Source organism: Mus caroli, chromosome 15, assembly GCF_900094665.2.
Source record: "Mus caroli chromosome 15, CAROLI_EIJ_v1.1, whole genome shotgun sequence".
In the NCBI taxonomy this organism is placed as follows: domain Eukaryota; kingdom Metazoa; phylum Chordata; class Mammalia; order Rodentia; family Muridae; genus Mus; species Mus caroli.
Genome location: NC_034584.1, coordinates 30,505,450 through 30,532,486, shown reverse-complemented (window position 1 = coordinate 30,532,486; position 27,037 = coordinate 30,505,450). Strand labels below are relative to the sequence as shown.

Genomic DNA, 27,037 nt, shown 5'->3' with positions numbered 1-27,037 from the left:
ACAGGAACAAGAAGGCAGAACACTTGTGTTTTACATAAATTCTGAATAATTTCACATCAGTGTCTACAGAAACTCACTAAATCCAACAACAGCAAAGTTTTAACTTACAAATGATCTCAATATTCCATTTCTGTCAAAATATTTTATTAAAGTACAGGCAATTTTTTTCTAAGAAGAAATAACAAACCTCTGCTAGGCACAGGGGAAAGCCCATCTGCTCAGAGGTGTTGGCTGGATGAAGCAAATTACATCGGCAAGGCCCACTGCAAGGGCTTCCTGACCAAGCTCACCATGTTGATTTTGACCCAAACGCCCTACAAAGACTGAAGCTGGCTACATCAGAGATCACTGTTTTCCACTGCATCTGAATTCAGATGATACATTTCAGTAGAGAATTCCACATTTTGAACTTTAAAAATAAGTAAATACAGAAAGAGCTTCAACTCTCCAATTAAATAACTTCTACTTTATCCCATTAATCATTTCTGTAATTTTCTACAAAGGTTCTCAATAAAGGATCTATTTGAATTACTGATGGACTTTCAAGTGAGCCAGAAATTAACCATTCAATTTCAAATATATTTTTGGCTTACAGCTAGTCAACCTATTTACGAAGAGTCATCTATAAACTTCATTCAGACTACAAGTATTATAGTAAGCTCTGTCCCTTCCACATGCCATGCTAGACAGTGGAACTGAGCAGGAGTAAGAGGGTTCAGATCTATTCTCCTCACTGTTGTAGGGAAACCTCAAGATAAATAGAAATAACAGAGGTCAGGCTGAGAATTATGATGAGAGGGAAAGATAAATGAATGAAAACAGGGAGAGAAGGCTAGAAAAGAGACACCTGCAAACCCTGCAGTGGGCAGCCTAGTATCCAAAAGGAGACTTGCTACAACAGAAATTATTTTAAAAGTCAGAGTCACAGAAGACCATACACTATGGCTCCATTTATATGAAGTATCTAAAACACCAAATTTATACATATATAATGCAGACTAGTAATTGCTACCAGGCCGAGTCTAGAAGTAAAGGAGAGCAATGATGGTTCCACAAAATTGTGAACATTCTCAAAGAATATTAACTTAGATACTTTAAAAGGAATTTTGTCACATGGGAATTACATCTTTAAAAGTTGTTATGCAAATATTAATGAATGTCAGTAAAAATACAGGGAGAAATAATTTAAACCTCATAAAATTAATTCCATACTAAAAAAAAAAAAAGTACCCAGAATTCAATAGTGAAGCTTAACATAGTCTTTATCGGCAGAGCATTTTGCATGGGATGTAAAAATATCTGAGTTGGAGTCTCAGAACCACAAGACAGGGGCAGGGGGACTTCCTAGTTTCCAAACTGAAATTTGAAAGAACGAATGTATACAAGCTGTAAGAGTAAGGATACTTACAACAAGACAAAGATGATACAAATAGAACTTTTTAAAACTCTCCTTTTAATATCTCATATTACCAACCTAGAGAAGTTTCTAATGGAGCTTTCTGATCAAGAGAAGCAAAGAAATGAACATCAAAATTTGGAGCTATAACACTGGCTATCTGCTTTTAGTGATGGACAAAATATACAGCAACCCAAATACCAGAACTCTTCATTCTTACATCCTCATAATGTGAACAAGGTGTTGAACTATTTAGTATTGTCGAAATTTGAGCTGTGTTACTGAAATACAGAATATTATTTTCCTTATGACGCCATACTTTCCAAATTCACCTTTTGTTTGAAATGAGTATATCTCAATTCAAAGAGGTATGAATTTATAACTGAAAATACTGCAATCCAAGAAATCAAGTACACACTTGAAAATGACCCACAGTCAAGTCATCTCACAATTATTTAGTTTGTGTAAAATAAATTAGAATCCTGAAAAGTAATATATTCAATTGCTTCTATATAATACACCCATTCATAACTCAAGTGGTTTCAATTAAAATCACCCTCTTTGATTTTTACTTTGGCCTAGAAAAATACGCCAAACCACCAGCCAATTCCCATCCCCTAGGGAATCAGACTCTTAGAGTACACACAGGACCTCATAGCACTTCCTGCTGTCCTTTCTGCCTTCCCTTCTATCCCATCTATAGTACTTTGAGACTCTGCTGACCCACAGAAGCTGCTACTCTAGGTAGACTGAAAGAACACTGCCATCCTTCTTCCTAGCCTTCATTCAGATCTCTCCAGACTTACCTTGGCCTGCTGGAAACTGTCCAACCAGCCCAGCCCCAGCCACTATAGATGTGGTCTCTTGGTGCAGACCCAAGTTTCCCCTTGCTCTTCCTAGCTGCCCTTTTCACCCTTTCCTTCTAGACCATCTCTAATCCTTCTTTGACTCCCTATACATCAGCAGATAAGTCTCTACAAGAAACCCCATACCCACCACACTTGGCTTCAATTCAGAAATGGCATGACCTCCACTCTTGGCTAGGACTAAGACTGGACAACAACAACCAACAAACATTAATACTACTCTTTCAGCAAACTTATCTACATCAGATAACGATATCAGATCCCAGGCCAAAAACACAAACAGCCTCTTTCAGAATCCAGGAATGCTACCATTTTAGTCCCCGAAAAAAAGCAATCTAGCTGAAGCACAGGAAAAAGACTTCTAAATCACAGTCATGAACTTGTTTAAAAACTTTAAGAAGGAGATAAATAAATGCCCTAGAGAGCATGAAAATATAAACAGTTCAAAAACTAATAAAAACAATTCAAGACATGAAAGAATTTACAAAAAAAAAATACAATCACAAAAAAATGCAAACTGAAATAAAAATGGAAGTGAAAACGCGTGATGTCACAAAAACCACATAGGTAACCTTCAGCAACAGATTAAAAGACAAGGCAAAGAGAATTGAAGGTCTTAAAAACAAGGCAGGAAAACACAAATATCTAGGGCAAGGAAAATATTAAATCTACAAAAATCCAAGCACAAAACTTTCAGAAAATATGAAACACCATGAAAGAAATCAAACCTATAAATAATCACTATAGAAGTTAGAGAAGAAAGAATCCCAGGACAAAAGACACAGAAGATATTTCTAACAAAGTCATAGGAGAAAATTTTCCCTAGCTAAAGAAAAGACACCTACCTAGAGACAAGCTGCATGCAGATTATAAAACAGGGTAAAAAAGGAATTTCCCCATGAGACACATAGTCAAAACAGCAAATGAACAAAACAAAGAAAGGTTAGTAAAAGTTGCACAGGAAAAGGAACAATCAGCCAGAAAGGCAGGCCCACTAGAATAACACAGCATGTTTTAACGAATGCTCTGACAGCCCCAAGATCCTGGGCAGCTGTCAAGCTCTGAGAGGCCACTGATGCCGCCCAGAATACTATATGCAGTAAAACCATCAATCTCAGTCTAGGAAAAGAAACCCCTCTATGGTAAAGTCAAACTCAATCCACTCTGTTTACCAATCCTGCTCACTAGGTCAACTTTATTCTGAGGAGAAAGCTTATACCTAGAGCCAAATGAATCAGTACAGAATCCTACCAGACCTTAAAAACCTGTACCCCTCAAATAATTAAGCAAAATAAAAATTGAAGGAAAATTTCCTAATTTTTTTTTAATAAAGCCACTATTACCTTGATACCAAAACCACAGAAAGACAGTCTCCAAAATAAAGAAAGAAAATTATAGGCTAGTATCCCTTTTGAATAGAGATATAAAATGTATCAATAAAATAGTTATAAGCTGAATAAGAATGCATGAAAAAGTTTATACACCATAATCAACTTGGCTTATTTATTGATGGCAGGATTGCAAACTGGTATAACCTCTACTGAAATCAGTGTGGCAGTTCCTTAAATATCTGAAAATCGCTCTACCATTATATCCAGCTACACCACTGTTGGGTATACACCCAAAGGACTCTACATCTCACTACAAAGATACGAGCCCATCTACGAACACTGTTGCTCTATTCACTACAGTCAGAGACTAGAGACATTCTAGGTGACCATCACTAATGAATGGATAATTCACATTTACACAATGTAATATTATGTAGCCATTAAGAAAAATGGAAATCGCAGGTAAATTACCCTGATGGAGGTAACTAGGACACCAAAGACAAACACTGACTGTCTTCTTAGATATGTAGATGGCAGCTTTCATGCTACAGCTCTGTGTGTTTCAATGTCTAGATAACTGAGAGGGGGTGGGACTAGGCTAGCGGAGGGAGATCCTCCAGAAAAGGAGAAACAGAGTAGAGTGTAACAAAGGGAGCTAGAATGGATGGAAGGGCATGGATGCACAGGCAAGAAGGGGAAGGGGAGAGGGGCACTAACACTTAGGACTTTTGAAAAAAATTGAAATGTACCCTCTTCAAGGATGGGCCGGGGGATCACAAACGGAATCTCCTGCAGAGGTTCCATGCACTTGTGACCAGCACTAGTAATCTTTATTTGCGGCAAACACAGGACAAGTGTTCCTGGTATGCTGGTCTGTCCATGGTACCAACTTCTCACTGTTCCAGGAATGTCACCAGACACAATTGTACTTGGGGAAGGCAGGTTGTCATTTGGAATGAATACACAGCAAGACTGTACATCAAGCTAGAAAAGAAAAGCATAATTAAAATATTAAGGTCAAATCAAACTTACAGTTGAACTACTAATATCATCACAATAAATAATGAAGTAAAAAATGGAACACATACCCTTACTATGTCTTCATGAGTTAGTTCACTTAAGAAATTCATGCTGGGCAGTGGTGGCGCATGCCTTTGATCCCAGCACTTGGGAGGCAGAGGCAGGCGGATTTCTGAGTTTGAGGCCAGCCTGGTCTACAAAGTGAGTTCCAGGACAGCCAGGGGTATACAGAAAAACCTTGTCTCGAAACACCAAAAACGAAATAAACAAACAAACAAAAAAAGAAATCCAAATGACAATTGGAAAAGCATTGCTTCAAGCTATAAACCTGATTCAAGCACCCAGTGACCTGAGAGCAAAACTGCAGCTGCCCTTCACTTATCTTCAATAATCAGGAAGAACTCAGGACATGTGCTGGGAGATGCTAAAGACACAGACGTCCTGCTTCTCCAAGCCAGTAGATGATGCTAGCAGCAAGCAGATAAGGCTACTTACTTTTTATTTGTTTTTGTTTTTTTAGAGACAGAGTTTCTCTATGTAGCCCTGGATGTCCTGGAATTCGCTCTGAGACCAGGCTGGCCTCAAACTCAGAGACCCACCTGCCTCTGCCTCCCAAGTGCTCCAATTAAAGGCTTGAACCATTATTGCCTGGCGACATTTTATTTTTAATAATGCTATTTCTATGCCCATTCAGGCCCTGTATTTAAAAATTAGATACTAAAATAGATGAACACATACTTAAATACCCAGTACATAGTAACTCTAAACAATCATTAAAAGAATGTGTCTAGGTCCCTGATATAGCTGTCTCTTGTGAGGCTATGCCAGTGCCTAGCAAACACAGAAGTGGATGCTCACAGTCATCTATTGGATGGATCACAGGGCCCCCAATGGAGGGGCTGGAGAAAGTACCCAAGGAACTGAAGGGGTCTGCAACCCTATAGGTGGAACAACAATATAAACTAACCAGTAATCCCCAGAGCTCGTGTCTCTAGCTGCATATGCAGCAGAAGATGGCCTAGCTGGCCATCATTGGGAAGAGAGGCCCCTTGATCTTTCAAACTTTATATGCCCCAGTACAGGGGAACACCAGGGCCAAGAAGTGGGAGTGGGTGGGTAGGGGAGTCGGGGGGGGGGGGTTAAGGAGGACTTTTGGGATGGCATTTAAAATGTAAATGAAGAAAATATCTAAGGAAAAAATGTTAAAAATTGTTTAAATAAAAAAAAGTGTGTAGGTAACAAACATTGTGTATATACTCTATGAGGCAAAATGTATATATGTGCACACATGCGCCTTATGTATTACACATAGTAATATGAAATTTTAGAAATCAAAGTGCTAGCCAGGCGTGGTGGTGCACACCTTTAATCCCAGCACTCGGGAAGCAGAGGCAGGCGGATTTCTGAGTTTGAGGCCAGCCTGGTCTCCAAAGTGAGTTCCACGACAGCCAGGGTTACACTGAGAAACCCTGTCTCAAAAAAACAAAAATAAATAAATAAATAAATAAATAAATATCAAAATGTTTTGTCTCATTTTAGCCTTCAATTTATTATGTAAATTGTAATTTTACATAAAATGTTTAATTCCCCTTAAAAATTGAGAATACTTATTTAACTCATCAGAAATCTAGAGCATTAAAGCCAAATATGCCCAAATGCAAAACTCAATGATATCAGTTTTGTTATTAATAATTCAGAAGCAGTGAAGATTAAGTTCTATTAGTCTTAGGGATACTTTAAGTAATTGTGTTAAGAAGGAGAATGTGTTTATAATCAATAATGAAAGACACAGTAGGATCCCTTCTTTTAGGTTAATGTATTTCTAGCGAGAACACGGAATTGCACTGTATTGGCTTCACATCTCTGAGTGTGGACAACTACTGAATTTGGTGATGGAAAACAGCACACGACCTTCTGCAAAGACAAATGGGCGTGATGGATGTATCAACCTTACCTTGCAGCTTTCACGATGGAAGTAGGTAAGAGGCAAACAGTTTATGATCAGATCAAGACCACAGCATTCTTCATTGGGACACAAGTCTAAATAGTCTTATATGTATCACTAGTATGTTTTAAATATTTAACATAATGCATTAATAATGTTTAATTGTACAAGTTACAATGGAAGAACCTACGTGAGATTTCTTACTTAACTTAGGTTAAGGGACTAAAATATGAATAAATATTGACATTTCATATAGATATTATGTTAAAAATGCTCTCAACATTGGGAGGTCATCAGTTTAATATGCTAAAACATGTGACAATACACAAAAAGTCAGCTTTAGAAATAAAATTTTAATTGTACTGTGATTTCCAAAATCATAAAACATCCCACTCTACTAACTTAAAAATCAACTATTTCATAGTGTGGAAACAGTGAATAATAAAGCATACGTTATCAATAGTATACACATGTATGAGTCCGGTTAAATGCTCTGAAACATGAGTTTTTCTAATATTTGGTATTTATGATGAGAATTCCAATAGTGATTAGAATCTAAACACACACACTACAAATTGATCGAAATTATTATGGAGAATAATACCATGTACTCTATACAGAGGCCATAACATGAATCTTTTCTACACTTTTAAAATAACTGTTAAACTGTGTGTCTAAACTGTGGCTTAATGTAAAATGTTGAGTGATTTATATTATTGGGCATAAGTGTGCAGCTGTAAATTCTGCAGTAGTGTAGGGACCTGACAATTCAAGGGGAAAAAAAATGAAGTAATCTGCCAGTAAGACATCCTGAATCTGGGGGTCAGATTTTGTTCATGGAAACCACCTGGTTGGGACCCTCTGCACCACACCAAACACAAATGATCTTTAAAAACTACCCTATTCATTAATGCATTGCAGCTGCACTGTGTTACTCCACTTTTCCATGGCAACATCCTTTCTGTTTCATGGATCTTGTTTCAGTTTTGGTAGCAACAAGTTCTTTTGCCAACATTGAACACATTCATGGTGAAAGTAAGGGGATTACTATAAATTCTTGAAGTAGAACCACCTCTATTTGATTCCTACTAGGTTAAGAGCTATGTGCTTAAGTATCAGATATAGAGGATAAACCAATAAATTAAAAAAAAAGTTTGGTGTTCATATTTTAACAAATGAAATTATTGCAATGTATTCTTTTTCTTAAACTTAAAGTATATGTGTCATTCAAAAGGACCCATGCCTGGTGTTTCCCAGCTCTGTAGGTGAGATTCCAAAATCAGAAGCCTGTTATTTTCTAAGGAGGGAGTGGATCTAGACAGAAGTAGGGAGGAACTGGCAGGAGTAGAGGAAAGGAAAAGTGTCATCAGGACATAGTGTATGAGAAAAGAATCCAACTCAAAACAAGGAAAAAATGAACTGATTTTTGTGATGGCAACTCATTTAAAAAGAAGTCTTTATACATTAATCTAAAAAAATCACCTGCTATCTCATGAAATACTTCATATGTAAATTTTTTCTAATGCTGTTCTAGGTGCTTTTACAAAGACAACTGCCTCATAGCCCCCCCCCCCCCAAAATATGTTCGCCTCATTTGCTATAAAGCCTTAGGAATAAATGGAATAAAAACACTAGAGAATGAGATATTCTCTATGTGAATATACTTTATTCTTTAAGAAACAATTTCAGGGATGGAGAGATGGCTTAGCAGTTAAAAGCACTGACTGCTCTTCCAGAGTTACTGGGTTCAATTCCCAGTAACCACGTGGAGGCTCACAACCATCTGCAATGGGCGCTCTTTGGGTGTGTCTGAAGACAGCTACAGTGTGCTTAAATAAATAAAGAAGTAAATAAATTCTCTTAAAATTTTTCAAATTAAAGGGAGAAAAAAGCCTGTCATTGTAAGCTACCCCCTTCTTGTTTTTAAATCTGTGCACTCTTTCTGAACGGAAACTCAAGAAACACAGAGAGAAAAGAAATAGGCCTGCCATGAAAAGATTACAACAAAGACTGACAAAGCACTATGGTAGAGCTTCATTGGTATGTAAGACTCTCTAGAATTGAAACAAACAAATAAATGAATGAATTACTTCATAATTTCAGAGAATTCCTCAATATCAAAAACCTTTAATAGACCATTACATCTAAGTCAATACTGTTCCTACTTCATTTGTGCCACAGCATGTAGCACAATTCCTAGTATTTACTAGGTATGCAATAAACAACTGTTAAATAAGTTAATGATGATTTTTACAACTAAAAATTAAAAACATTTCTTTATTTATGCTGTTCACTGTTTTATTCCAAGAAGAAATCTATTCGGACAATTAATAAAATTGACTTAGTGGACAGATAAGTTCAAACACAACCTTGTTACAAGTGATAGTCATTTTCCTCATACAGGGGAAATACAACATTGACAGAAAGATGTATGATGCTGTCAACTAAACATTTGCCAAATAAATCCGGAAATAAACACAAAGTATCTGCTATTTGCAAAACTATTTGACTTCAAGTATGTAAAGTTATGTACATAGTCCACACACTAACCTCTGGTTGTTTACCTGTGTATTTGTGTTATAACAGAACAAAGTCACTATAACCAACTTCATTTCTTGTTTATGTTATTAGTGTATTTCTTATGTGGGGTCTCTACTGATATGATGAAGCACCAAAGCCAAAAGCAATCTTCAGAAGAAATGGTTTATTTCAGCTTACATCTCGCAGCCACTGTTCATCACTGAGAGAATTTAGGGCTGAAACTCAACTGGCTTGCTCACTTGGGCTTTCTTATAGCTCCCTAGTAAGCTGGGCCCACCCACATCAATAACTAATCAAGTGAATGTATCAGAGGCTAGCCCACAGGTCAACCTGGTGAGAGCATTTTCTCAACTGATATTCTGTCTTCCCAAATGACTCTGCCTTGTGTCAAGATGACACAAAACCAGTCAGCACAGTGTGTCATGGAAATATTTTACATATGGAATCTAAATATACCCAAGTTTAAGTTTCAAATGAAAATAAAACAAAATCTCAAGGGGAAGCCTTGAATATCTTCCATACTTTTCCCATTCAATCTTGAGGGGGTTGGTGGTTAAATTCCTAGAGTTGGATTTCAGACTTCTCCTTGAAGCTACCATGAAATGGCTGTAACTCTGTTGGTATCTATGAATAGGAAGGCAAATCTCTATATAAAACTTTTAGTGTTAAGTGTTATAAAACATGCTTTTATAATTAATGCACTCGCTCTTCATCTGTCTGTCCTGAAATGTCCACTCCTACTTGATACGGAAGATGAGTCAGGGAGTTTTCTAGACACCAAGAGCTGATATTATTTCATCACTGGTCAAAGCCAGAGTTAGGTTCCCCAGGAGAGAATTCAATTGCCCTAGCTTAATTGCTGTACTTGAGATATTTGAATTGACAGGCTCATCAAAATAGTAAGCAGTTCTATACATAATGGCAGAGTACAATGAAAAACTCAGAAAAAAAAATCAAACTTTGAAATGTTCTAGGACAACAACCTGAAACTCAATATACATGAGCTAAACAGCTGAGATCAGCAACAAGAAGGACAAAGTTTTCCTTTCTTTGAGCTCCAGGCCAGAGCATCTCAATTTTTGTGGCCAGATATAAAATTAACTCCAACAAAACAGTACACTTCCTTTATACAAATGACAAATGGGCTGAGAAAGAAATTAGGGGCAAAAACACCCTTCGCAATAGCCACAAATAATATAAAATATTTTGGTGTACCTCTAACCAAGCAAGTGAAAGATCTGTATGACAGTATTTTCAAGTACATGAAGAAAAAAAATTGAAGACCTCAAAATATTTGTAACTTTATGCCATTATTATGTGCTTTTTGAATAAAATTATAGCTTTCGAAAATTTAAGATCATTGCTGATGATACAGGTCCCTGTGTTTTTCAGATAAGAAAAATGTCAAAGAACAAATGAGCCTAATATAACCTGTTAAAAGGTCCTCAAGCAAAAAATGTCTAAGCCAACATATACTACTACAAAATAACCATTATAAGGATGTATAAAAGTCTAATTTTAAAACTAAAAAAAAAACAAAAAACAAATATATACCAAATATTATTAGTGCCTTTATACTTCAGAAGTTTTTCTGTCCTAAATATGAAATAACATAGTATAAACAATTATCAACTCTGGCCCCAAATTCAATTTTCCATAAACTTTAGTCTCAAATATGTTTATTTCTCCAAAGTCTTACTAAAAAAATAATCTTTTGATCATTTTAAAGTTATGATGTTCAGTTTTATCTGATGATAGTTTCAGAGTTTACTGTTTTATATTTTGATCAATAAAACATCTTAGAAAACAGAAAATATTTTTTAATAAATATTTTTTAATAATATTTTTTAATATTTTAACTTAGATTTAAACCATTTAATCAGAATATATATAATTTTCTCTTTAAAACATACATGATATATTAACATCTGGAAATGTTTAAATACAGTAGGTGTCACTCAGGACCAGGGTACAGCACATAAAATCTCACAGTCAGAAGCAAAGTAATTTATGAAATGAAATACTCATATGCAAATTAATATCCAACATATTCACTCAAAATGAAGAACCATAAAATACATGGTGTATTTCAAAGGTTGAGAGTGACAACTTTCTGTGATGTGTATTTCATCTAATTTCACATAAACAAAAAAATATATAAAAATAAAAAGGAATAAGGGTGTGATGATTTACATATGCTCTTCCCAGAAATTGGCACTATTAGAAGGTGTGGCCCTGTTAGAGTAAGTGTGTCAATGTGGGTGTGGCCCCACATTGTGAGACTGATTTCTCGTTCCCTTTAACACCCACATCCTAGCTCCCTGGAAGCCAGCATTCTACTAGCAGCCTTCAGATGTAGCTGTTGAACTCTTGGCTCTGTCTGCAGCATGCTTGTCTAGATGCTGCCATGTTCCCACCTTGATGACAATGGACTGATCCTCTGCACCTCTAAGCCAGCCCCAATTAAATGTTGTCCTTTATAAGAGTTGCCTTGGTCATAGTGTCTGTTCACAGTAGTAAAACCATAACTTAGACAGTTATCATTATCTGTACTTACGAATAACTAGCAGTGAAATGAGTAAAGCTAGTAAAAGCACTGTATAATTATACAACAAAAATCACAATTACTATGAGACTGGTAAACTTGGAATTAATCTTACATAGAAATGGAATATTTCATAGCATAGATAAGCAATAGAAAGGCCAGAGTTAACATGAAAACGGACCAGGACACACTTTCTGGACTTGCATGAACAGTTCAGCCTCTCCCACTTATCTGATTAAGTTTCCTTCAGGAACATTTCATCTTCTACTGATTACTTAAGTAGTGTGTCAGTGGCCCACTGCTCTTTCAACTGACATGCTTTCATGAATTTCTAGTTTCTGCCATTCTCCTTGTCTTAAGCATCTATAGAAAGACTCCCTCAGATCAAATTTCTACTATAAGTCTGTTCTAGAAAGGAATATTCTAAGATACCAATATATTCTGATACAGCAGACTATTCTAAGACATCAGTATATACCATTTAACCATTTCAAATATACACATAAAATCAGACCCACTTTTTTCTAATTCCAAAAAGCAGTATTGTATTGTTTAAGTGGCATCACTATCTACTCAGACACTATGAGAAGAATGGGGATGACCCGCTAGACTGATTTCTCGTGCCCTAAGTTCTTCAGTTGTAAGTTAACTTCAACCTGAGTCATTTGGTTTATCACTTGACTTACTGCCTAGTGTTCTGAAACCATAGTTTTCTGTATTTTTTTCATTTATTTTCCTTATTTCTGGCAGAAAGATAAATGTGATTCTGATAATTCATTCCAAGTATGAAATAGAACACACACACACACACACACACACACACACACACACACACACTGTTAAGGAATTAAGAAATATAAAGGCAATGTTTAGAAACATAAAGGAATGTAATAAATGTTTATCTAAGGCTGGCATCTAACTTTGTATCTTTTGAAAATGGAATAAAAAAAAGATAATCATACAATTTTTTTAATTCACTGTAGACTGGATAAGGAAGGAATGAGGTAAATTTTATTATAATTATTAATATGAAACAGTATTTAAGGTCATGATATAATTTGTTTTGTTGCCACTGTTAACTCTTGCATCACAGAACACGGAATGGTGTCAACTAGTTTTATTAATCATTCACCTGGGTCACTCTACTATGGTGTGGATTGCATTGAAGGTGTGGTCCACAGACGGTGGGATAACCCACTGAGGAGACCCCGGCTGATTAGTTAGAAGGTGGTCTGAGTGGGAAGACGTGAGCAGGAGGCTACTCTGAATGGTGCGTGCAGTCCCTTGTCCACTCTCTTTGTTTCCCAGGTGGCTGGAGCTGAGCAGCTCTGCTCTGCTATAGCTGTTTGCCATACTTCAGTACTTAACACAGGTCCACAGGCAAAAGAGCCCAGTTTCTTCTAAGAAACAAAAACTCAAACTTCTGAAGTAGCAAATAAAAATATTCTTCCTTTCTTAGCTACTTTGTCAAAGTAACAGAATACTAAGTAGCTTGGTCTCTGAATTCATCAAAACAAGGCAGTAAATGTTCATAATGCTTATCCTGACATACTCCCTTGTCTTTCTGAGACATGGAGTTTGCTAAATCTCTCAAAAGGAGTTCCACATAAGATGTTTCACAATAGATCACTGGGTATATGCATATGCACATGTGTTCATGTGCATATGTGTACTACATAAACTCATTTATTTTCTAGGATTCTGTTAACACTTACACTAGAAAAAACACACTTATACTAAAAAAATGAATAACATAGAACAAAAGAAAAAAAGGACATGTACATCACAGATGAAAAGTTTATAAGTATTAAAAGAAGTTAATTTTTTATAACAAGGTATAAATAAAAATCCAAAAAGGATATCCAAAAAGAATATAAGTTCTATTATATATGAGATGTAAAGAAAAGTATGTCTTTTCTATTAGATTTTATAGTGTCAAACCTGCTCAAACAAAAATGCCAACGCCAAAATACTGTGGGTTGAAAAGATTGAGTTATATGCATTAAAAAGTCAAAATAAATAATAAGATTTATTATCCACAAGCATATAACTAATCACAAATCTTTTGGATAATATTTTTAAAAACCAGTGTTTAGACTATATAAGTTATTTTAACTTTAAAACGAATTCAAAATATATAAATTTTTATAAACAATGAATTGTCACATAATTTTGACCGTAAAAATTAAACTGTACCAATGCATATGAGATGAACTGTGGGAATACTGTCTGCAACATGCAAGTGTATCAGGAGACACTAGACAGACTATGGAAAAGCAGCCTATCGTAAGCATAGCACCAGTGGACATGAAACACACGACAGCAATGTTGTCAGAAAGATTATAGCATTACTGAATGTGCTATAATTGTTATAGCATTATGGGAAGTAGAGCCATAACATTTCTAATGCTTAAATTTACCTGTAGCGTGAGACTCTTTACTGCATTCCATAATATCGCGATAAATTCTTTCATTTTGTCTTCAGGACTTCTACATTCTTCATGAACTCGCAGCACGGCCTTCACAGGAATTGATACTGGTCTGGACTCTAAGTTAAGGAAGAGCTGGTTAGCAAAATACCTTGGGAGCTCTTTACACATTGTGCTTTCACACAGCTATACTGTAAGTAGTTTTAAGGTGGTTTCTATCTCTGCTTAAAATTATCACACCTGATGAGATCATAAGTGCCCAATATTCAATTCATTCCATGGGGCTACTGATCTTAGATATCAGTCAAGTCACTGATGACAGAGAGTTAACTTTCAGGTGAATGGAAATGTTCTCTTAATTGATCACACAGAGAGGCACTCATTTTATGAACTAAGCTGTAACTTGAGTTCTGCATAACAACTCATCATCATAGGGTGATAGGAAATGGGTTTTCCCATAAATGAAACCTTCAGATGGCAATGCCTTATTTACAAAGTTATTTATAGCAAAAAATAACAAATAATACAATATATAGATATTATATAAAAGCAAAATATAACAAATAGAAAACAAAAATATTTTATAACAAAAATTAATCAAAGTATGTGAAAGGCTTATGTCATAATAAAAAATTGATATTCTCTGCTAATAAAAATTTGGTTCATTGACAAGAACTATTGAATTTCAAAATTTTGATAAGATTTTATGAATTATTTCAAGCTCCTTAATAATTTCTAATAATGTGCAAATTATGTATATCTATCTTAATAAATCCATATGTGCTTATAGTGCTCATGTTAATACAAATAAGTAATTTACATGCAAAGGAAAACAGGAAATTAGGGAAGAAAGGAGAGAAGGAAGAATGGGTGACAGAGAAAGAGGAAATGCTAATCTATTACTGACCAGTAAGAACTACAATTCAACAATGAAAGATAAGACTTTGATAAAAAACATTTTTTGGTATCTTTTAAAGTGGAAATAAACTAAAATTTTGTGATATAATCTAAATATATTTTCAAAATAGTGTGTAAGTTTTAGTGAGAATTTACTAACTACATATACAAAATTTACAAGAAACTGAAAAGTAAACCATGGTATAAATCATCTTTGTGGGGTAAGTGGACAGAGGGTACAGAAAGGGAATACTGTCTCTCTACTGTGCATATTTGGATATAAATTCCTTTATAATAATAACCTACTTTGATTTTCTTAACATGTAATTAACTTTATACACATTGGGACCTATTTACACAATAAAATGTACACAGTAAAACTTTTACACAGTAAAACTTTGACTTACTTTAAATTTCTATCAATTTAATTAAAATCATTTTAAAGTATGAATACAAAACATTTTCACAAAGGCTTACTGTAAATTTTTTTGAGTACTGAAAAGTATTACTGTTTTGAAATGAGTACTATAGCTTGAAATAGACCCACTTAGAGAATGGTACCCTATCAAGTGCACTACTGTCTGACAATGAAACTTCCTAAGACAACTCCATGCTTTTCCTGTACATGGTGATGTAGATAAAGTCCTCATGGATTAAGTCCTCACATAATAAAAATTAAACCATACAGTCCTAAAATTCTGCCTGTAGCATAAGATTATCACATTAATATTAAAGCAAGTTTACCTAGTATGACTTGAATGTGCTCACCTTTTATAGCATAAAACAACTATATTAACAATGTAGTGTTTGATGAAGAACACATGCAATGTTTTCAGTGTTGTTTAATTTATAATAATCAATGCTGAGTACATCAATTCAGAACAACAGAGTGAAAATGTGACAAGTATATGTAGATCATTTTCAATCTATTAGAAATCTGTCCTAATCCTAAACCAAAACCCAGTAGAACAGTTTTTTTTTTCATGAAACTCAGTCAACAACTCAAAGAACAGTCTTTTAAAATCAAACATTCTAACATACAATCCACAGGTACCATATGATACATACTTAAAAGCCCTTGTTTTCCATAATTAAACCATCATGACCCCACAACAGCAGGAAACATGGCCCATGGTAAGTACATCACACCTCACACTCAGTAGTCTTAGATGTGAGTCAACTCAGCAGATTTCCTTGATGTTGTATTGCATGACATCAAGTAGAGTACAAAGCATGTGTGTTCTATCACCAGGCTGAGGACACAGGATACAGTGTGATACAAACAAGCATTGCAGAGTCACATCAGATTCAGTGCATGTCCAGAAACATTATACTGTCTTCAATGTTTCCGTAAGTCCTACATTCAGTTACAAAAGTAAGACTGACTATGGGGCTGAAGAGATGGCTCAGTGATTAAGAGCACTGATGCTCTTCCAGAGGTCCTGAGTTCAATTGCCAGTACCCAGTACCCACATGGTGGCTCACAACCATCTGCTATTGGATCTGATGTCCTCTTCTGGTGTGTTCAAACAGTGACAGTGCACTCACATACATAAAATAAATAAATTTTAAACAACAAACAAAAAAAGTAAGTGCGACTCTACAGAAGGAAGCAGATATCAGTGTGAGACCAAAGGGGTGAAGGAGGGCAGTATGGGAACTAATCAGGACTCCCCAGAGATGCTGACATTGGGGATGAGAAGGCTGAGTGCTTCAGCATGGCAGCAGCACAACTCAGTATCAGAACTAGAACCTGATTCAGCCTTGAAACATGGCAAGTAGCAGAAAAGGGAAACATAAAAACAGACTAAACACATCCTAGGTCTGTCCTAGGTCACAGATATTTTAGACATCGAGTAGCATTCAAGATACTGAAGCAGAAAGCTGTTGAAGAATAGCTATACAATAGCTTTTTAAAAAAGAAAACCATTGTTACCACAACAGGTTGAGATACCAAGTAAACATAAAACAGAAGAAAGAGTATTAATGTGTTATGTACATGCTCGTATTGATGTAATGGACTTTATTTATTATTAGAATGTGTTTACATCTGTGTATGTGTGTGCTGGCTCTTGGCTGGCAGGTCTGGGCTGAGTGAAGAGAACCCAGTCCCGCTGAGAGGGGATGAAGCAGGATGGTGAGTGTCAGCAGCTCAGATCTCCTGCCATCCTGAGAATAACCACCCTGAGCCAGGAGTCTGTCAAAACAGGAACTTGTTTAATTGTATCAATGTTTTTGTTTATAAAGGGCTGAGAGGGGAGGTGGGTTTTTTAGACATAGGGGGTGAGGAAGGGTGATGGAGGGTATGGAGTGACTGACAGAGCCAACAAAGTTATTCTAAGTCAACAGTAGTTAGGCAAAGGCCTAGCTTAAGCAGGTCATGCTGAGTCACTCAAGTGTGGAAGTGACTGAGACAGTTTTCAAAACTTAAGTCTGGCTTGGATTTGTCCTCAAGGCCCAACATGTGTGATGCCTTTGTTCCACAGGATGTACATCAACATCTGGGGACAACTTTACGGAGTCAGTCCTTTCTTGCCATAGTGGCTCCCAGGAATCAAACTTAGACTGCCAAATTGAACAACAGTATTTTACTTGCTGAGCCATGGAATGGACTTAAAATAATTTGCACATGATTAGGACCCAAAGAAGAAAAGAAGAAAAAAGATTACTGTTCCAAGGTCTTCAAGGTAGGTAATATTAGATATATATAAGCTCTGCTATGTTTAAAGTTTATTCTTTCTGTTTAATATCTAAAACACACACACACAAAATGTGATCTTTACTTACTCTGTGTGTGTGTGTGTGTGTGTGTGTGTGTGCGTGCGAGCGCGAGTGTGTGTGTGTTCATGTCTGAACAGTTTTGAAGAGCTTCCACATATCTTTGTTGGGCACGGTAATGGCTAGTCTTATGTTGACACACAAACTGAAGTGAAGAAACCTCAAATGACATTCCCCCATAAGGCATTTTCTTACTTAGTGACTGATGGGGAAGGCCCAGTTTCTGTTTTCTGTAAGGAAGAAGGTTCAGCAAACGAGGGCCAACAAGCCAGTCATCAGCACCTCTCTGCATCGCCTCCTGCCTCCAGTGTCTTCCTTGTTTCAGTTCTTGTCCTGACTCCCTTTGGTGATGCAGAGTGGTATGGAAATGTAAAACAAATAAACCCTTTCTTCCCCAACTTGCTTGTTGCTTCTCTGTAGCAACAAAAGCCCTAAGACAAGTTAGTAGCAGCATTGTGGGATACTGCTGTGAGGCTATGTGTTGAGGAGGACATAAGGAAGGACTCTGGAACTTTGTTGAGGGGTGAGAGGTCATTGGGAAGCTCTGGAGCCTGAAAGATAAGAATGCTGAGAGCAGTACAGAAGATGGAGGGCTGGCTTGTGAAGTTCCACAGAGAAATTTGAACACTCTATCAAGACCATTTGTTATTTGGAAATCAGATCCTGTCATTTCGGAGCAGAAGAATTGGCTACAATTAACAAGAGATCAACACTACTGAAGTCTGAGTTACTCAGCAACACCTTTGAGTTAATGGGACAGTTGATGTTGGTGAGCTGGAGTTAAGAAACTGGTGGTGAATAAGAAGAGACCAGTATCACTGAGGTGAAATCTGGGAAGTAATTTCCTGAGAGCACAGAGGAGCTGTGTTCCAGAGGAGACAAAGGTTGTACCTCTTGATGGCAGCTAGACTTAGTAATGAGTAAGAGTCACCCAGATGGTACTGGTTTTGAATGCATGAATGGGTCATGGAGAGCAGCTGAGGCTTGGTACTGTAAGAGGCCAAGAGATGCCCTTGGTAATGGTGCAGTCTCAGTGGCAGCTTGTAGGACCAGGGCTGAAGAAGTCATGAAAAAAAAAAAAAAGATGAGGCTTGAAACCAAAAAGAGAGCCTATGAAAGGCTACAGGTGAAGCTGCCGCCCAGTTGCATCAGAAGACTCCAGAGGTGTTGGAGACTCTAGTACCATGGATGACTTTTAAGAACACCACCAGCAGTGGAGTGGAGCCAGCCAGAGCATAGAAAATAAACTGTGCATACTGCAGAAAGCAGAGCTGGAGAAGTGATTCAATTTCTTTGGAGGAGCCCAGAAGATAGCAAGTGAATCCCTAATCTCTAGATGTTGAGTTATTTATACTGTTGGAATTTGGTTTTACTTGGTTCAGATTGTGACTGTGCCCTGCTCTTCCCTCTTGAAGAATATATTCAATCTAATCTTGATTTTATAGGAGATAACAGCTGAAAGATTTTTAATTTTTTTTTTTTTTGGTTTTTTCGAGAGAGAAACCCTGTCTCAAAAAACCAAAAGAAAAAAAAAGATTTTTAATTTTTAAAAGAGATTTTAGATGTTTAGAGAGTAGATATTTTAAACAGACTGAAATTTTAACATGTTTGAAATAATAAAGATTAGGACTTTAAAGTTGTTTATGCTTTTAATGTAATCTTGGGGATGAATAAGAAATTATTGGAATGTCTTAATAGTAATTGGTGTGTTTGTGTGTCAAGTGGAAAATGGGTCAGTTGTACTGGGTAGTCTTATGTCAACTTGACACATAAACTAGTTATCTGAAAATAGAAACCCTCAACTGAGGCAAGGCCTCTATAGTACCCAATCCTAAGGTATTTTCTTAGTTAGTGACTGGTGGAGGAGGACCCGACCCATCGTGGGGGATTCCATAAGAGGCAGGCCAAGCAAGCCATGAGAGACAAGCCAGTCAGCAGCACCCTCCATGGCCTGGGAATCAGCTCCTGCCTTTACGTTCCTGGTAAAGAATAGCAATATGGAAGTGTAAACTCTTTCCTCCCCAACTTGCTTGGTTATAGTGTTTCACTGTAGCAAAAGAAATTCTTAAAACAGGCATATACTATATTATTAGTAATAGTTACTACTATTTTATATTTGAAGTAAAACAGGGTATGTGATGTTGTTTGAGATGAATTGGGTTTAGTGTCAAAACATATAATATTTACCCTTTACATACTGATGATGCCCCATATATTACTTATGTTCTATCTGCATTTTACGATGATTTTTTTTTTGGTGACTTCACTTGGGAATACACATTTAAATAACTAAAGGAGAAAGTAACCTTTACAATTGCTTTTAATGTATAATGGCTAGATAGTATTTTCAGCTTTAAGAAGCATCTGACTAACTGCTTATAGTGCTTGAGACTTTTCATCATAAAACAAACAACATCCGATGCTATCACTCTGAAAGGCCCTTGGGAAATAATGGCTTTTGGATTCCGCTAGTCAGCGTGACATGGCATGCAAAATCGCATCTCATGCTGAGCCAACCAGGAAAATATATGTCATCACTATGTGACATACGGAATTTCATCTGGAAACTATAATCTCACTCTGACTGCTAAAAGGGAGTGAGAAGACTGCATTAAAATTTTGAATTTTTGCTGAGTTCTTGCCAATTCATATAAAAACTAGAGTAATGTTCCCAAGAATTCCATATATGAGACACTTTCAATGTACTTATATTAACACCACAATGTGTTCTCAAAGAACTTCATAACTAACTGACATTACAGTTCAAATCATTTTTATAATAGTTCAAGTTAATGGATTTCTGGGAGAAAATTTACAATGTAACAAAGCTGAGAAATAAAATGTACAAACCAGAGCTGAGCAACTCAGAATTATACACAACAAACATACGTCCTAATTCCTTTCCCTTGGTTGAATATAAACTGTAAGCTAAAAATCAAAATAGTAAGGCAGAGTTTCAAAGCCTGTGTTCCAGCACTAGGAAGTCTACAGTCAACATTGGAAGACCACAAGTCCCAGCCCAAGATGAGCTACATAGCAAGAGCCCCTTTTCAGGAAAACCAAACACACACACACACACACACACACACACACACACACACACACACACACACACAAAATATGGGCTGGAGACATGGCTCTGTTGTAGGGCCCTTGGGCAGGGTATGGCTCTGTTTTAGGGCACTTGTTTAAGTCTCCAATCTGACTTAAGTGTAACATACCTATTTTAGTTTTTTATATGTAATATGCTCATTTTTAACTATGCTATGCCTAATCATTTGAAATATTAGTAAAAATAAATGATAATAGCTCAAAAATTACATTTCTGGGCCATGTTTATGCTGTCCTTTCATTTTATGGTATCATGTGTCATGCAACTTAGAAACATGGCTGTGACAACACTGGAACATCATTAACAACTGATCTGATACATAGCAAAGATGCAAGAAAAGCCATATGATACAGGACAGGTCAGGCAAGTTTCTCCTCATGTATACTTTCAATAGACACTAAGCAAGCTCTGTTTTGTTTTTATCACAAAGTATTAGGAATGTGAGTTTAAGGTTATCATAGCCATGTACACTGCTACAGCCAAGAAACCTGTATCACTAAAAGAAAGTTAAGCCAGTATGAAAAGAAAGTCCTGACAGAGCAGAGTGTCTGGTACTAAGTCATGCTAAAGAAAAGATCTGGTTTTGCCTGTCTGCCCATGTTGGTTATGGAAATCAATAAACAACTCTTTTGGTTATAGTTTCTTGTGATTAGTCTTTCTAATTTCAAAACATGTACTCCTCAGTAAAGCAATGATATATCAGCTAACAGACAATCTGCTATACAAGTGCTTTCTCCACCCTAGCCATTCATTATCCAGTCTGCACACATCTCCAGATGCCTGCACATCCTTGGGCTATCGCCTAGCCTTCTTTCCTTAGCTCCCCTATGGGTTCCTATTTAATATGGCTCCCAAACCTCCCACTGCCACATCCACTAGTCACTATCTTCCTCTTTCTGCTTGAGCCCACAAATCTAGAGTTAGTTACTGACTTTCTTCCAGACCTCTGATACTTTCTTCACCCAGCCAATTCTCTTCTCAGATTAACGTGGATCCACAGGATCAGGATCCAATCTGGTACGTTCAGGTGCCTTTGAACCTACCAGATTCTTTTTTTTTTTTTTCTTTGCTTGTAGTTTCAAAGAATAGGTGTAGAATATTCTAAAAGAGTAACACCCTTAGAGGACACACCTTTCCCTGGAGCACTGAAGTGGAAGTTAAGTATTGTTAGAATACTGTTAAATTGAACAGCAGACCTATTATTCATCGGATCTGTTTAAATAGCCCCCCAATTAGCCCATGAATAACTACAAAAATCGAGACACTAATATTAAAAAGTATAAGTTTTCTTAAAAACAGGTATATGAAATGCAAAAACTATAAATAATCCTGGGCAAATTATAAAGTATCTATTTATACTTTACCTACCTATGAAAAATATGTGCAGTTTGTTGGTATTTAATTAAGTAAACTGACATTGGATTTTCCTTATGTCAGAAAATTACAGATGAAAAGGTTGTTAAGTCACAAGGCTCTCAAGATGGCTTCAGGGCTAATGTCCTTGGTAATACCACCATCCCCCAGTAAAAAATAAACAGATAAATGTAAAGAAAAGGAAGTAGCATTAAACATACCTTAAAAGAACCAAAATTTATTTATTAGTGAAATAGGTAAGCAGATAAAAGCATTTGCCATCAAGCCTGAAGCCTTGAGTCCCACATGCTGGAACATAACACACAGCAGGAGAGAACAAAGCACACATGCTGTGGAAGTGCTACCCTTTACACACATACAACATACACACCAATACAAAATAAATAAAGCAAGAGAACCAGAGTGTGACTCTCCAGAACCCATGTAAGTGTTCAGTGGCCATTACAGCCCTCTTGTAACTGCAGACTCTAATGGAAGAGACAAGATCACAGAGCAAAATGCCTAAGGAAAGCAGAAAGCCCTGTCCCTACAATTGATTGAAATTAACTGAAAGAAGAATGAACATTCAACAACAAAAAGGAAATGGCAAACACCCTTCAATTCTTTATTTGTTCTCAGATAATTCTAATTTCGTGTATTTTACTAGTTCATGGCTAAGTAGATTTACAATTTTATTAACTGTTTTTAATTACATTGTCACAGTATGTACACACACTTTTAAGGGATTCCTGTGTGGTGAGAGACAATCAGTGGTTAACAGCAGGTCCTGTACTCACAACCACAATGGGTAGCCTGTAGCTCCAACTCTGAGAGCTGCAGACACCTATATCTGTGTGTACATACTACCCCAACGTCACACAAATATATATATAATTAAAAAATAAAATAAAGCCTTAAAAAGGAAACAGAAAAGAAACATAACCAAACACAAGCCCTAAAGATAAATTTAGCTTTTAAGGGAAAAAGGGAAAAAGGCAGCCCTTTGCCATACATTTTGTGTTTGGAAGATGGTAATTCCTTAGCCTGGTGTCAGCAGAACTTTCCAAAATGTAATCAGTTAAACTGAAAAAAGTATCCTGAGTTCAATATTTCCCATCTTGAATTTAAATTTCTCAGAGAGGTGGTATCTTTTAAACTAACCATTAAAATAAAGTGAATTAACAATAAAATCTTGAAGTTCTTAAAACAAAGTATTTTTAGAAATTTAAAAATAATAAAGTATTTTACTTTCATGTTATTAATATAGTAATAAAAATTCATATGGAAAACTAATACTCTCTAAGCTTCTTAAAACAATTTTGGCCAACAACTCAATTAGATTTAATCCATTCCTGGCACTGGATGTTTTGTTTGGTGGCAAATATGTCTATATGGGCACTGTTTCCCCATGTTTAGAATGCAGCTTCTTTATGGTCACCACACTCTCTAAGGAAGCCTAACAAACTCCCAGGTTCATCTGCTGAAAGGGAACTCTGAATTGTCATTACCACCTATATAGTAGGGTGAGGGAAGTCTAACCCAAGGAGAAAATTCTTAAAGCAGAATCTTTTTCTACTCTAAGAGAAAAAAACATTGTTGAGCTACATTTGATCTGAGCACATTACACTTTAATATCTACCTTCAATTCTTTAATATTTTCCATTGAAATTAAATATCTAATTAATTACAAATGAATGGAATTTCAAACTAAACTGCATGATAAAAGCAACTAACTTCTAAAACACATAAATCCACAAAATGTAGTTTTTAATGCTTCCTACTAATTCCACACTATAACTAGAAACATAGCACTGCAAATTCAAGCTTAACCAAATTAAAGGATGGCCTGAGCACTTTAAGAGAAATTGTTGTTGATATATACTGACTGAGGTGAAGTTACTCATTTGGCTTTTAATCAAGTTATTAAAATTAGATATTAGAAAATATCAATGCCACTGAAACATTAACAGAAATTGGCAGTCTCCACATTTAAAATTGTCCTAAAAATGCACATTGCCTGTTACTAGAATGATTTCCTCTTATTTAATGAAACTGTAAACTTTGTAATGACATGTTAAACTAAAGAAAAAAGAAAAAAAGAGATGATGCCATATTCTATCTTCATAGAAGGCAAGAATTCCATGTATGTGAACAGCAAAGAGCTTACACCTTGATAAAATTATTCTCACATCCTCTACTAAATCATTCACGAGAACCAGTACTTAGGCTACACAAATGTTTGTAGACTGAATGATGGCTAAAGTGATGATACATATTCTTTTTATCCCTAACTCAATACAAGATGTTATTTTTCTAAATATTAAGTCTATGACTCTGCTTAATATACCCTACATCCCATTTCAAATTGTGTTCTCTCGATATATTTTAATTATCATTCTTGGTAAATTTCAACTCTCTCCTTCCCTCCCTCCCTCCCTCCCTCCCTCCCTCTTCCCAGATTTCCATGCTGAGAGTCATACATAAGAGTTGAAACAGCCATGTTTTTCAGAGTGCCATGTATGGGTCATCTATTCCTACTTCCTCAGTTCCCGATCATTACCCAACAATTAAGTTCCTCTGGCCATCTGGCCTATAGCCGCAGTGTGTTTTGTCAGGCTCTCTGTTTGTGAAAGTTCTGTATCAGGCACTGCCTTCATCTTCAGAGTTTCAATCATCTGATATTACTATGTAGCTGTACGGCTTCTAATTTATAATCATGCTTCCGTGCCTTTTCTGCTGTGTCCCCCCTTCTTAATGCTTAAGGTAAAAAAAAAAATATCTTCTGAAGTAAAAAAATCTTCTGAAGTAAAATACCAGTTGTTTACTCCCCAATATTCTCCTGACATAAATTATTTATTCTGCAGCTTCCACTATGATCTTACTGAGGAAATGCAAGCACATGGAGCTTTGGTTTTGGATATCACTACTACAAGGAGGCTTTTTTTTTTTTTAACTACTCCAAAACTGAGCTTATCATAATCGATTTTAAGTTGTTACACAGACAATTAAACAACACTTAATATTCACTCTGGATCTATTTTAGTTAGAACTCACAGACCTGATTTACTGATGTAGCCTTAACTATTATTTCACACAATTTGGAATCCTTATGTAACTAGAAACAGTCAAGTGACTAGCTTCTAAATACAAGTGAAAGATGAGTACACTTTTAAAGAGACAAGGGTAGGTACTCTTACCCCGCCCCCCACCTTTACTAATTTCTGTTCACCGACATGCACTCCACTAACTGATAAGGCAGTCCTCATGAACTCTCAGCTTGCCTCAACCAACTGTACTACTGGTACATGCCACTACTTCAAGGTGTATTCCTTATGAACCATGAGGCACAGCTAGCAATGGAGGCTTCCACACAGTGCAATAACAAACTACCTGATCTTGGAGGACCAGAATAGCCTTGGGTGTACACTCACGTTTTCACAAAAGGAACAAAATTTAATAATATTTTAAACACTGAGATTTAAGTTTGCTGAAATGGTCAAATTTATCCAATTATAAATAATATAAATGTTTCATTGAACTCTTGCTTAGATGTGCAACATTATCAGAAAAATTGTAATTCCCTTCCGGTTCGTCCTGCACCTGGGTAGCTAGGGCGCAGAGTCGGTTGACCCCGCCAGCTACCCACAACACCCACCACGGGATCTTAAGACTTCTGGTGAGTGGAACACAGCGTCTGCTCCAATCCAATCCCACAGGACCTGAGACTGCATTAGTTAGGGAAGCAGAAAACCGGGGAACAAGCCCCTTTCGGTCTAACCAGCACCTGGGTAGCTAGGGCGAGTCAGCTGACACCCTCCAGCTACTCACAACACCAGCCACGGGATCTTAAGACTTCAGGTGATCCGGCCACCCTCCTGGCCAGAGGACAGGTCTCCGCTGGGCCCAGGAGTCCTTTGCCTCAGGATCACCTGGAGCCATCTTGGTTCCGGGACTCCTCTGAATTTAGTCTGCACAGGTGAAAGTGTGCACCACAGAAGCTGACAGCTTCTGGGACAGGCGGGAGCCACAGAGCCTCTGAGGCAGGCCCTTTTGGGCCCAAGACGTCCAGCCACCCTCCAGGACAGAGGACAGGTGTCCACCCTGCCCAGGAGCCCTTTGCCTCAGGATCAGCGGAAGCCATCTTGGTTCCGGGACTTCTCTGAACTTAGTCTGCACAGGTGAGAGTGTGTACCACAGAAGCTGACAGCTTCTGGGTCAGGTGGAGCCACAGAGCTACTGAGGCAGCACCCTTTTCGGGCCCCAGACATCTGGCCACCTTCCTGGGCAGAGGACAGGTGTCCACCCGGACCATGAGGCTTTTGCCTCTAGATTGGCTGTAGCCATCTTGGTTCCGGGTCTCCACCGAACATAGTTTGGACAGGTGAGATTGTGCACCACACAAGGTGAGAGCTTCTGTGACCCGCCAAAGAAACACAGCTTCTGGGAAAGGTCCTGTTTTGGGCCTTCATCTTCGACCAGGAGGAGGTACAAACACCAGATATCTGTGCACCTTCCCTGTAAGAGGAGAGCTTGCCTGCAGAGAGTGCTCTGACCACTGAAACTCAGGGGAGAGAGCCTGTCTCCCAGGTCTGCTGACAGAGGCTAACAGAATCACCAGATGAACAATCTCTAAACAGGGACAACTAAAACAACTAACTCCAGAGATTACCAGATGGCTAAAGGTAAACGTAATAATCTTACTAACAGAAACCAAGACCACTCACGATCATCAGAACCCAGCACTCCCACTTCGCCCAGTCCAGGGCACCCCAACACACCGGAAAAGCTTCACCCCGATCTAAAAGCATATCTCATGATGATGGT

At 37.1% G+C, this 27,037-nt stretch overlaps 1 protein-coding gene across 4 annotated transcripts in view; it reads right to left on the bottom strand.

The window, feature by feature from the left end:
• Nucleotides 1-27,037, bottom strand: part of Vps13b (vacuolar protein sorting 13 homolog B) — a 543,216-nt gene that overhangs the window by 320,669 nt on the left and 195,510 nt on the right. For all 4 annotated transcript variants that reach the window (XM_021183993.2, XM_029469591.1, XM_029469592.1 and 1 more), the window contains exons 22-23: nt 14,065-14,192; nt 4,343-4,577 (exon numbers count right to left, since the gene is read on the bottom strand). In XM_021183993.2, the coding sequence (XP_021039652.1) occupies nt 4,343-4,577; nt 14,065-14,192 (363 nt within the window). The remainder of the gene's footprint in view (nt 1-4,342; nt 4,578-14,064; nt 14,193-27,037) is intronic.